At 38.1% G+C, this 13051-nt stretch overlaps 1 protein-coding gene across 3 annotated transcripts in view; it reads left to right on the top strand.

The window, feature by feature from the left end:
• Positions 1 to 632: 632 nt before the first annotated feature.
• ANKRD17 (ankyrin repeat domain 17) overlaps positions 633 to 13051 on the top strand; it is a 177630-nt gene continuing 165211 nt past the window's right edge. The window contains exon 1 of one of the 3 annotated variants that reach the window (XM_012464408.2): positions 633 to 1052. In XM_012464408.2, the coding sequence (XP_012319831.1) occupies positions 633 to 1052 (420 nt within the window). The remainder of the gene's footprint in view (positions 1053 to 13051) is intronic. The other 2 variants (XM_012464409.3, XM_012464415.2) reach the window with 2 other exon arrangements.

The following is a 13051-nucleotide window of genomic DNA, read 5'->3' as shown; positions in this document are numbered from 1 at the left end:
GGCTTCTCTCCAGCCTCCCCGTTCTCTCTACACATCGCAGCACTGCGCGCCCGCGGGGCCCCAAATGGGGCCCTCGAAATCTCACTTTCGCCTTTCGACTACCCGCGCGCCACGGCTCAGGCGACGGCTGATGGCGTCACTGCACTTCCGCCTGCGGCTGCGTTCTAGTCACAAGCCAGGAAGGAAAAAGGGAGGACTGCAGGGCTGTGTGTGCGGGAAATAGCGAGTAAAGAGAAGAAATCCGGTAGCTCGCGGGCGTTCCGGCGGCAATTGCACCTCCCTTATCAGTCCCCGCCGTTTCCCGTCGGAAGCTGCCCCAAGCACACTTCCCCGGCGTCTTTCTAGTCTCCTCTCCTCTGGGTCTCCCAACACCCGGTTTCCCTCTTACGCCTCACCCCCCTTCCCTTGCTCCCTCCCTCCTTCCCTCCCGTCATCAGACTCCCCGCCCTTAGTATCGCGAGACGAGGTGAGAGCTGGCGGAGCGGCGGCGGCGGCGGCGGCAGTAGAGGTGACCGAGGCGGTGGCGGCAGAGGCGGCACCGATTGCTGTGTCGGCCCCAGTGCGGCCGAAGTCGCGGTAGAGCGTAGCCCCCACGCCCCTCCCCCGTCCGCGCCCTCCCTCTTTCCCTGGGGATGGAGAAGGCGACGGTTCCGGTGGCGGCGGCGGCGGCGGCGGCTGCTGCTGCTGCTGCTGCGGCTGCAGAGAGAGAAGGGAGCCCCCCGGCGGTGGCGGCTGTGGCTGCCCCCCCCGCGGCGGCGGAGGTCGGCGGCGGCGTTGGCGGCAGCAGCGGAGCTCGCTCGGCCTCGTCTCCTCATGGGATGGTGCGAGTCTGCGACCTGCTCCTGAAAAAGAAGCCTCCGCAGCAGCAACACCACAAGGCCAAGCGTAACCGGACTTGCCGACCCCCTAGCAGCAGCGAAAGCAGCAGCGACAGCGACAACAGCGGCGGCGGTGGAGGCGGAGGTGGAGGTGGAGGTGGCGGCGGCGGCACCAGCAGCAACAACAGCGAGGAAGAGGAGGACGACGACGACGAGGAAGAGGAGGTTTCTGAGGCAAGGGCCTGGTTTCAAAGGAAGGAGGGAGGAAGGGTTTGTAAGGGATAGGGGCCGAAGGTGGGAGGGGACTTGGCGGTGGGACAGATTCCAGTGGGTTGATCTCTTAGGGGCCAGGCTTTCGACTGCCCCCTTTCTTTCCTCGGCCTAAATCGTGAGGTGTGGGAATGTGGGGGAGGGTAGCTGACACGTGGGGGTGGGAGGACCACGGAGTTCACAGAGTTGGTGAACGGCCTGTTATCATGGGATGGCTCACATGGTTAAGGATGGAGGGAATTGGTTAGATTCCCTGTTTACACGCTGTGGGGGTGATCTGCCTGGGGCCAGCAGGGCCACCTTATTCTGGGGCGGGATCGAGTTCAAAGCGGGAGGAGTAAAATAATAGGTAGATGAGTCTCTTGGGGACCAACTAGGAGGTTGATCAACTTCTCCAAGTTGTGAGGTGGAGGTGAACAGTTTGAGGGGGGATGTAAGGTTGTAATGGACTCAGAGCTAAGTGTTTGTGTATATGAGGGGCACGTGAGAAGCTGTACTTTTCCATACTGTTCTGCAGGGTTTTTCACCACTATCCTGGCTGCTGAAGTAACCTCACTTCCTCGATCTCTCAAGGATTTTGGATGAACTGATGCTGTATTTTTATACATTTATCAGTAACTTTAAATAATTACAAATGACCATATACATTTATAAGTGGATGAAATATATTTGATCCTTACACATACATACACATTATGTCTTCAAATGTTTCTTCAGTGCATTAGAATTAAGCCAGGACCTGTTGTCCCATAATATGGGACAGCCAAAGAGTCGGCTTTGGAGCCAAGCCTGGTTGTGGTGAGTTGGAATAGGAAAGGCCTCTCGGTTTGTCCTAGTGATCTGGTTTCATAATAACTTTATAATTTTTCCTGGGTCCACAGACAGGCGGCGTTGCAGGACCTTATTCCTCAAAGAAGCCCTTACAACCCAATGGCTCAGTAAAACATACCATACTGACAACCAACTGAGAGTTAGCTTTACTAGGTATTAGCTGTCTTACCTCTCTCTTGTTTCCTTCCTGAAATAGAATCTAGAAAAAAATCTTTATCTGGAGAGGGAAATTGTAACTTAGGCAGCAGAGGGAAAACAGCTTTAAAGGCTGATTTTAAACTTAGTTTTAAGAGGAGACCAACTGATTCATCTAGAAGCACCACTTACTGTTTATTCTCTTCCACAAACATGGAACTTATTTTGGTGCAAGCCTGGTTTTCTGAAAATTGCGTTTATTGAATCCTGGGTTCTGTTGAAATAGAAAAGTACCTTTTAAAGGATTTGACACATGTAGAAGACCAGATTCTCTTTTATCTCAGACTGAGTTATGTAAGTAGAGATGTTAAGTGTTGAAGTCTGTATGAAAAAAGATGCCACTCTTTGTTTTTATTCCCATTTAGCCTGTTGGATTCTGAGAATAAGTTGTATTGATAGATTTATATTGGCCTACTTGGATGTTTAGGATACTGTGTTACTCTGGCTGCATTTGAAACAAGGAAAAGAAAGATGGAATGGGATCCTTATCTCTAATAAAATTTGTCATGGTACTCAGAATCATTTAATTGTATGATTCTCAAAGATGAGAAACACTTTACAGATAATTCAGCCCTTTACTTTGAAAAGGAGGAAAACACGGTTTAGAGGAAAGTGGTTGTGGTGGGTAGTAACAAAAGTAGAAATCAAAGTTCTCTAATGTCTCAGACCTGTACATTTTTTAGTGATAATTTATTTCCTCTTATTCTCCTCCTGACAACATTCAGAAAAATAGTTACTGACAAGGTAACACAGTCCTGTAGCTATGGGCAAAATACCAACATTTAAAATTTTAAATTCTCCTAAAAAATATTAAACTCTGGTTTAGAGCAAGGTTATGATAGTTGAATGCAATACTTACAGGGGTATTCTGCTGCAAGCTTCACATACTTAGGTAGTTTTGTCCATTGGAATATGGCCTAATAAGCAAAACTTTTAGTAATTCCTTATAAAGAATGACTGTAAGTTTGTAGGTATGTTTATTTTGTGGGTCAGATTTGTTTTCCTTTTATAACATAGGAATGGTTATGTTGACTTTGACCAACTATGGTAGTGTTTCTACATTTTTGATGGACCTTCTCCTGTCTTTTACATAGTGGTGCAAACAATGGGTTTGTTATTTGTTATGAAGATGAGTCAGGAGAAATACATGTAAGAAAGTATACTCATTGGCCGGGCACAGTGGCTCACACCTGTAATCCCAGCACTTTGGGAGGCTGAGGAGAGTGGATCACCTGAGGTCAGGAGTTGGAGACCAGCCTGGCCAACATGGTGAAACCTTGTCACTACTGAAAATATACAAAAAATTAGCCAGGTGTGGTGGCGGGCACCTTTAATCTCAGCTACTTGGGAGGCTGAGGCAGGAGAATTGAACCCGGGAAGTGGTGGTTGCAGTGGGCCAAAATTTTGCCGTTGTACTCCAGTCTGGGCAACAAGAGTGAGACTCTGTCTCACAAAAGAAAAAAGAAAGTGTACCCATTAAAAAAATCTATACAGATGAGGGATGAGCAGACAAAAAGGAGTACAGGTTGTCTCTACCCCTGTCTTTATCTTTTGACCAAAGTAAAGAAAAATAAAACCGTAAGCTAAATGGGTGAGTTGTGTAGTGTTTTTCTTTTAATTACCATTTTACTGACATGTCAGCAGAAGCTTAACTTTCTGGAGCTAGGAAGTGTTGTGCTAAAATCACAGTGTTGTCTTTTCTCTAATTCATTCTGTTATAGACTACACAATAAAAAAAAGTAGATAAAATGATCTTTAAAATTATCCTTATAGTAAAGATTATCAAAAGATTAAAAAGGAATGTGAAAGTTTATAGTTCTGTGGTATTTAACCTGAAAGGATAACTTTAATGTAACAAAAATACATAGTTTTGCTATAAATAAATGCTACCTGAATAATCTCTGTATCTGCCAAAAGAGGAAAACTGGAAGAAAATGAGAATCAATTTAAATAAGAACTTCATTTAAGTGTTGAAGAGTAAGAATATAATTCCTAGACCTTGGACTAGGTTACTGAGAATAGGATTTTACTTAAAAGTATTTCAGAATAGGATAATCATGTTTTATTTATATAGTTTGCATAACTTGGGGTATACCTGGAAACAAGACGAAGAACTACCTGCCTCCCTCTCCCCCTCTATTTGACAAAAAGTCGTAGATGTAAAATCGAACATGCATAATTTTCTTGGCTTTCAGTGAGTGACCAATATGGAAAATACAAATATATTTTCTAACATAAAAGCCATAACGCTCTTTCAAATTAGTGGACCAAATTAATTAAATTGCTTACTTGACTATTACAAGAAAATAATCTTATATTTTCAAGAATTGATACTTTATTTCATAAATAACATTGCATGCTATTGAATGCATTTTTGAATATGAATGATTTTAGTATTTTGTTGTTGTTGGAGACAGAATTTTGCTCTTGTTGCCCAGGCTAGAGTGCAATGGGATGATCTTGGCTCACCACAACCTCTGCCTTCAAGTGATTCTCCTGCCTCAGCTTCCTGAGTAGCTGGGATTATAGGCATCTGCTACCTCACCTGGCTAATTATTGTATTTTTAGTAGAGACAGGGTTTCACTGTGTTGGCCAGGCTAGTCTTGAACTGTTGACCTCAGGTCATCAGCCGACTTCGGCCTCCCAGAGTGCCGGGATTACAGGCGTGAGCCACTGGGCCCTGTGATCTTAGTATTTTCTAAAGCAGAATTCAAAGGGGGAGAAACAATTTTGTTGAAGATGCATAAAGTTTAAATACAGTAGGAGTTGATCAGAATTTCATATATTTTTTGTAAGTACCTGTGACTAAATCAAGAGATAAGCCTAGGGAAGAAATTTTAGACAAAAGGGAGCCAGTAAGTAAATTAGTACTGAATTAATATTGAAAAAATTTGTAAGGCAAGGGAGGATCTGTTTACAGACGGAAAAAGAGTTGAAAATGAGGGGCTGGGCATGGTGATTCACGCCTGTAATCCCAGCACTTTGGGTGGTCAGCATGGCTGGATCACGAGGTCAGGAGTTCGAGACTAGTCTGGCTAACATGGTGAAACCCCATCTCTACTAAAAATACAAAAAATTAGCTGGACATGGTGGCAGGCACCTGTAATCCCAGCTACTCGGGAGGCTGAGGCAGGAGAATCGCTTGAACCCAGGAGGCGGAGGTTGCAGTGAACCCAGACTGTGCCACTGCACTCCAGCCTGGGTGATAGAGCGAGACTTTTCTCTCAAAAAAAAAAAAAAAGAAAAGAAAAGAAAAGAAAATGAGGGAGAAAAAAAAAATTTCAGAATTAGGCTGTCAGTTTCATTTGCAAATATTTTTGTTTTTTAATGGAAAAATGCTATCTAATTCCACTTTTGTAAAGCTTAGAATCCTAGATTGGCCCAGAGAAGCTTGCTTGTTTCATCTCTTAATTATTTGTAGCAGTATTTGTAAACTAGATGTTAAGATCTTTGAAGCAGTAGTCTGTCTTAATTATAATTTATCTTGTCTTCTCTCCTGCTTAAGCACAGTACTAGAAAAAAACAAAACAAAACATTTTTAATGAATAACTAGTACTTAGAGAGGAATCAGCATTCATTTACGAAGAGAAGAGAAGGAATAGAAATTCTTCCCTTCTTGGATCTAGGACCTCTGAATAGCTGAAGTTTAGATTTCAACATTTTCCAGTTTCTTAATTTCTTTTCTTAGTGATGATGATCTTCTGTAGGTATTAAGGGGAAAGCCAATTAAACTAATAGGAATTGATTGTTGAATGCCTGGTAAGTACCTGAAGCCTCCTAATTTTTTAGTTTTAAAGAGTAAATAAAAATGAATATTAATTCAGTGCCTACTGTTTGTAGAGGCTAGATAAAGGTTAAAAGTATGGATTCTGAAGCTTGGATTTAAATCCCTGATCCATCACTTACTAGCTTTGTGACCTTGGCCAAGTTTTTTAACCACTACTGCAGTTTCCTCATGTAAATAGTATAAATGGTAATGATAGTAGATACTACTTTATAACATTGCTATGAGAGTTAAATGACTTAATACAGTTTTCATGTATTGTCATTTTATTCTCGTCATAACCCTCTGAAGTAGGTGCTGCTATATTTGTTTCATTATTCAATAAATGTTTGGAGTTCCTACTATATGCGAGTATTGTGCTATACTGGGTGAGCAATGGTGAACGAAACTATTGTAAGACACCTTGATTTAACAGTGCACCAATGAATAAATATGAGTTTGGGGAGGTGTGAGAGTGAACTTAAGTGGTTAAACGTACATCTTGAATAATGTATGAGTTTCGGAAATATACAGATGTTTGCAGGGAGCATTCATTTTACAGGCAAACATACTGGCGTAGAAGGATTTTAGGCAACTTCATCAGGGTCACATAGCTAATAAATGTCAAAGTGAGATTAACCTGGGACTCTTAGAGTCTAAGCCTTCATTCATTCATTTATTCCCTCACTCATTCACACGCTCTGTTATGCTGTATGGTGTTAAATACCATATTTCAGATAGTGGCAAATTCAGATCGTATAGGGGGAGATTCTTTTCAGCAGTAGGGCAACCATTGAAGACAAACTGGTCACCCCAAGCTTTTCTTTCCATTTCTAATGAAAAATTCACTAAAGAAAAAGAAAGCAAGAAATACAGAGTATAGAAAGACAATCCATATACCTACCACTAGAATTAAGTTAACAAGATGAAAACTTCGTAGTGAAAAACCACCCTTTCTAGAGGCAATTTATTACTACTTTCCTGCCTTTCAAAATACTTACTTTTCAAGGTAATATTTCCTTATTCATTTGAAAAAAAAAATTTCTTTTAAATAGAGATTGTTAACTTGGGGTCTGGATAGGCTGTGAATCTCCTGGTATTAAACACAAGATTTTGTTGAAGGTGGTTTTAAGTCTTTTTTTTTTTCTTCCTTTCTGCCCTAGCCCCATAGTATATGTGCAGAATTTTCATTAGATCCTTAAAGAAGTTTGTGACCCTCTCGTCTCCCTTCTACCTTGGTACTTTGAAACATTCTGGCTGCAGATTTAGAGGGGAATTTGGCCATTTATTTGGATTATTAAGTGTTTGGGAACTGCTTCTAACTAAGAAGATAATGTGGTAAGAAAGGAGGCCTATTTGTGAAGTAGTAGATCCAAGGTTGATCTCATCATTCTGGTAAACTAGCTCTATGTCTGCTCTCTTTTCCCTTACATCTTCATGTTTTGTGCTTTAATTAATGAAGCAGTTTACAGTGTGTGGTGTTGTCTATCAGATCTGAAAGCAAAAGCCTTGTCTTGCTCATCTTTATATCTCCTATTTTACACTAGGTTCTCATGAAGGCCCTTCTCTGTAGTAAGAATTACTCATAAATATTTCTTGATGGGCCACTTACTCTGGGAAATTTTTGGGACCTTAAGTCTTGAGGTAACAGAAATTGGTTGCAGCTATTATTTACAGTGAATCCCTGTGGAATGTTTTAATTGAACCCTTATTTTTAGTTTAGTCATTTTTAACCTCACCAACTTAGTTGTAGTATTTTGAAGGTTTTCAGTGTTTAACAATTATCAAAGTAGCACATTTTGACTACCAGAATTTCACTGGACTATAGACTGCTTCTGCTGTTACCTGATTATGCCATCCAGTTGATTAGGAAAACAGTTTTTCGGTCCTTGAGTCAGTGTAGTTTTATTTATGACAGTAGTTTATCTGAATTTTATAAAGATAATTTAATGGATTAAAAATGTGGATGTAATGAGGACCTTCATAATTTTTCCATACTTGACCACAGGTGAAAAGGAATTTTTACGTCCTATTGGTATGTGAAGTAGTGCCTGCTGGTACCACTTATATTTTTGTTAGGATTGGTAGGAGGCATCAACATCCATGGCGTAACCTACACAAAACCTACCTTTTTTCAGCTTTCATCTTTTCAAAAAAAAAAAAAAAGTAAGTCATTAGGGAATTGAAGGTGGTGAATAAATATGAATATCTCTCTAGTTCCTTGAAACTTACCTATCTGGTATGGTAGAGTTATGCTCTTCCACTTCTTACCCAAAAGCAAAATACTTTTTCTGACTTAAAAGTCTTCACTTCCTAACTTTTTTTGGTCTTTAAAAATTATTATTCATTTATGAAGCGATGTAAAGTTGTGGGACAATATAGGTATCATTTTTATAATGATTTATAATTTGGGGCTTCAGTTATTGAAAAGGGAAATGTTAACTTATTTTTTCCAAGCATGCTATGAAACTCCAAATAATATAGCTGTAATTATTGAAAGCATAACTTAGACTGCCTTATGTCCTACGAAACTCGTAAACATTACATGATCTTTTAAAGGGGTTGACTTTTTGTGTGTGTGTGTAGAGATGGCGTTTCACTGGGTGGCCCAGGCTGGTCTTGAACTCCTGACTTCAAGTGATCCTCCTGCTGTGGGTTCCCAAAATGCTGTGGGATTATAGACGTGAGCTACTGCATCCAGCCTAGGGTTAATTTTTAAGTTTACTTCTGTGAGACTAGAGTTAAAAGAGAGTGGGGAGAAAAAAATATAAAGATTTTTCATTTAAAACATCAGAGTACTAAAAATACAAAAGTTAGCATGGCGTAGTGGCTTCTGTCTGTAGTCCCAGCTACTCGGGAGGCTGAGGCAGGAGAATTACTTGAACCCAGGAGGCGGAGGTTGTAGTGAGCAGAGATTGCCCTACTGCATTCCAGCCTGGGTGACAGTGAGACTCTGTCTCAAGGAATTCCTATTGGAGCCATTGTTAGTCTCTTTATAAATAATTTTTTTTTGTTTCTTTTTTTTTTTTTTTTTGAGACAGGGTCATCCAGACTGATCTTGGATCACCGAAACCTCTGCCTCCCAGATCCAAGCGATTCTCACTTCAGCTTCCCTAGTATCTTGCAGGCGTGAGCCACTGCGCCTGGCTAATTTTTTTTGTGTTTTTATTAGAGTTGGGGTTTCACCATGTTTGCCGGGCTGGTCACAAACTCCTGGCTCAAGTGATCTGCCCGCCTTGGCCTCCCAAAGTGCTGGGGATTACAGGCGTGAGCCAATGTGCTCAGCCTTTATAAACTATTTTGATATATGGTGAAATCTCACAAAGCTTGTAAATCAAAGTGAATTATGCTGATAAGAATGGGCAACAAGATTGAGAATAAATTGAAAACTTATTAAATAGGTTTTCATGAGTCAAGGGTAAAAAATATGTTTTGAGTAAATGATCTGAAATACAGCATGCTTTTTTGGTAAAAGTTTAGTATAATGTAGGGTGAAGTTACATAAGGCATTGGTGATAACCAGAATCATAATTCTCATTTTAAATAATGCTGTACTACATGTGCACAAAATAAATGATATATATTTTTGGCTGCTGTACCATGAAAATGATGACTAAAACGAGAAGGTCTAGAGAGGGATAGTTTTAAAATGATTGTAGAGTTAGAGATGGAATCCATGATTGAGGAGGACTCTAGATTTTACTAAAATATAATTTTATTGCTTATTACTTCATGTTCAAATTAGTGACTCAAACTGACTTACAACATAGAGAAAATCATGAAGTGTACCAGATAATACTATTTCAAATAAATTTGAAAATAAATTTATTTTTTGTTTCTTGAGATTATTTGAAAGTGCATTCTAGACATGTCATATTTATGGAACTACTCTATGGCTGTGCATCTCTAGCAGGGATTTTTGCCTGCCCCTTTTATCTTCCCCAAAATACTATTAGCTTGCCTAATTTAACTTTTCATTTTTTAAATCTCCATCCTCCCCCACAGAAGAAAGGAATAGAAAAGAAAAATACAAAAGTGAAGAAATAAGAACCTGTTCTAAAGTTATTTCTTGGTCTGGGTTTCTTCATGGATCAACTCTTAATTAGCTTAAAAGCATTTGCTTGAAACCTGTTCTGGAAGCATCTATGGAAAGGTTGGTTCCATTAGTTTTGAATTTGGAATAAATATATGTTACCATAGGGATCTATTTCCTTTTCCCTCTTTTCCTGTCATCCTAAATATGGAGACTGACAAGAAAAGGAAGCCCTCCTGTTTGTTACAGTTAGTGTTACAAACGCCTTTGACCCCATTATTGTCTCTTTCTTTATCTATGCCATGTTTCCCTTTTATTTTTTTTTATGGCATTAATAATGAATATAATTCTGTTTCAAAGCCTCTAGTATAGCACATACTAGTGATAGATGGATTGTAGTAGTAAATTCTTTTACCTGACAAACATTTCTTGAGTATCTCTTATATGTGGCTGTTTACAGTGTCTAATCTTAACCATTTCCTCCATATTGAATATGAAAAAAAAAATTTTTAATTATAACTGTATGTGTTAAACATGTATAAGTTAAATGAATTTATACATATTATAGTTAGTAATAACTTACGTACATGGAAACTTAGCACAATGATATAATTCAGTTTCCATGTGATTATTAGCTAATCTTATTAGCTATGATTATTAGCTAATAGTGATAATTGCCACTATTAGTATACTCTTTGAACTAAATTTATTTAAAAGGCATTATTAATACCTAGCAAAATTACCTAGGGATTACAAGGGTTTTGAAGAAACGGAGACATTATTTCTAGATTCATAAAATTTATATTTTGTTCAGATAAAACTAATAATAAAACTGTGAAGATGATTTTAGTCCTATATAAATCCTGTACTTTTGGGGGGCATCTATGTTTGTTTTTGGTGTAACTGTGTGTCTTATGATCATAGGGATAATTTTGTTTTGATTTTTGACTTGAGATCTTTTATGAGTGTCTCCTGGAATACTCAGTGATTTTTGATATTTTGTTTGTTTTTAAGATGAGGTCTGTATGTGTCATTTTTCTAGAGTGTCCTTGACAACTAGATTATACTAAAGAGTCATCCATTCTAATTTTACCTTGAAAATTTTATAGTAAGAAAGGAGAGTATCTGTATTAATATACTTGGGATTGCTGCAGGTAGAAATACGTTAAAATATGAGAGACTGAATTATAAGACAGTGTAGGATGAAAAATCTTAAGATTTTAAGTATTGTGTTACATATAATTAAATATTATTCATTAATTTATACCTATTTGTGGAAAAACATACTTGCAGAAAACTTTACAAAATCAAAAAGATGTAAAGAATAGAACAATCACCTATTATTCTGTCTTCAGAATAAATCATTACCTGAAATAGTCTTTTCATTCTTTTACCTTGGTGTTTAGTAACCAAATTACCACAAAGAGCAGAGCTACCACTTAGAAATTTTGCTTGCTGAAATTTTTATTGATGAGCTTTCTTCAAATATATCAATTGAAGAAATGAGTCTTCAGATTATGATTTTTATATATTTTGAAATACAAGCTAATAAGGGTATTTATACTTGCAAAATGTCTTCTAATACATAGGTGTTTTTATTCCATTTTTAGAGTAAGTGCTACCAACAGCTTGGTGTATATCAAATGTTTGTTTCTTGGTGAGACTGAGTGCGTGCGTGTGTGTTGTGACTGAGAGTACGTTAATATTTGCTAGGATTATTCTCATTTACTTATGAATATTCCATAATATAAATTTATTTGATTTTTTATGTTGGTAGACATTTAGATTGTTTTCACCACATTGCTATTAGTGAAATCCTTGTACAGTTATTTTTGAGTGTGAAATTATTTCTTTGGGATGGATTCCTGGAAATGGAATTGCTGGGCTAGAGTATGCATGGTTAAATTTGGTAAATACTTTCAAATTTTACTTGCATCAGCAGTGTATGAGAATGTTCCTAGATGTGATTAATTTTCTTTGTTTTAAAACTCCGTTAAAAATGGTGTTTTATTTTCATTTTTCTGATTACTATCAACATTGAGTATAAGTTTCTTAATCCTTGTTTTTTATTTGGATTTCTTTTGAAAATTTCCTGGCTTCTTCCTTATCTATTTTTCTATTAGGTTTGTCTTATTGTTTTCTTAGTGATTTGTTGGTAGTATTTGTATTTATAGGTATTAACTTTCATAGTGTTATGTTTTACAGTATTCTCTCTTGACATTGTTTTCACAACATAGAAAAATCTATTGTTTAGTAAAATACATTATTCTTTATGACTTCTGGAGACCTTCCTCAATCCAGTATTTAAAAATTCTTAGAAATTTTTTTTGTACTTTGTTTTTCAAAGATACATGGATCTCTTTTTGGATGCAGTATTTAATTCTTGTGTCTATTTCTTTGTTCTATATCAGTTGACTGATTCTTGCTTCTTAAAATGTAATGCTCTCTTGTCTCATGTAATACCACCTTCTCCTGTTTCTATCTCACTGTTTTTTCTTGGTCATCTTGCTTCCTTCTACCACGTATAGCAAACATACTTCGATTATTTACCTCGTTGGGCCCTTTTCTGTTTTGTATCTGGTCTCATTTAGATTATTTGAACTACTGTGTCATTATATATCTATATTCCAGTCACTTTCAAGTTTACAGCTCCAACATAAACCTCTTTTTTTTTTTTTTTTTAGAATTGGGCTCACCCTTCTGGCCACCCACCATTTGTGCAAACCTTTCTTTTAACACCTAATGGCTTCTTTTCTTAAGAGAATCAATTCAAAGTCCCATCCAGTTACTACATATAGCCCAAAGTGAAAGATAGCTACAAAATGCTTTTCCTCTTAATTCAGAGAATTTCAGTAATCTATAAAACAATAAACAACTATATCTCCCTCTTTTCACCCAACCCATTGTGTAGTAGTGAATAGGAATAGGATAATCATAATGAAAGCTCTTTTAGAGAAGGGAAGAATAGGAAGTACACAACAGTCAGTGGTCCATTAATAATGAAATCCTTCTGAGGAGGAGTTGTGACAACTTTTACCTGGCTACTGAGTAAGTTCCTTGGTTCAACTGATTTTCCTCTATGAGAGGAATGCTCTTTTCACTGTTGTCTGTTTCCTTTGCTTAGTTCTTTAGGTGATGCT

The sequence above is a fragment of the Aotus nancymaae genome, unplaced genomic scaffold (genome assembly GCF_030222135.1).
Source record: "Aotus nancymaae isolate 86718 unplaced genomic scaffold, 86718_ANA_hifiasm-v0.15.2.pri h1tg000006l, whole genome shotgun sequence".
NCBI lineage: Eukaryota > Metazoa > Chordata > Mammalia > Primates > Aotidae > Aotus > Aotus nancymaae.
Note: the sequence above shows the minus strand (reverse complement) of the source record. Positions and strands in the feature narration are given on the sequence as shown.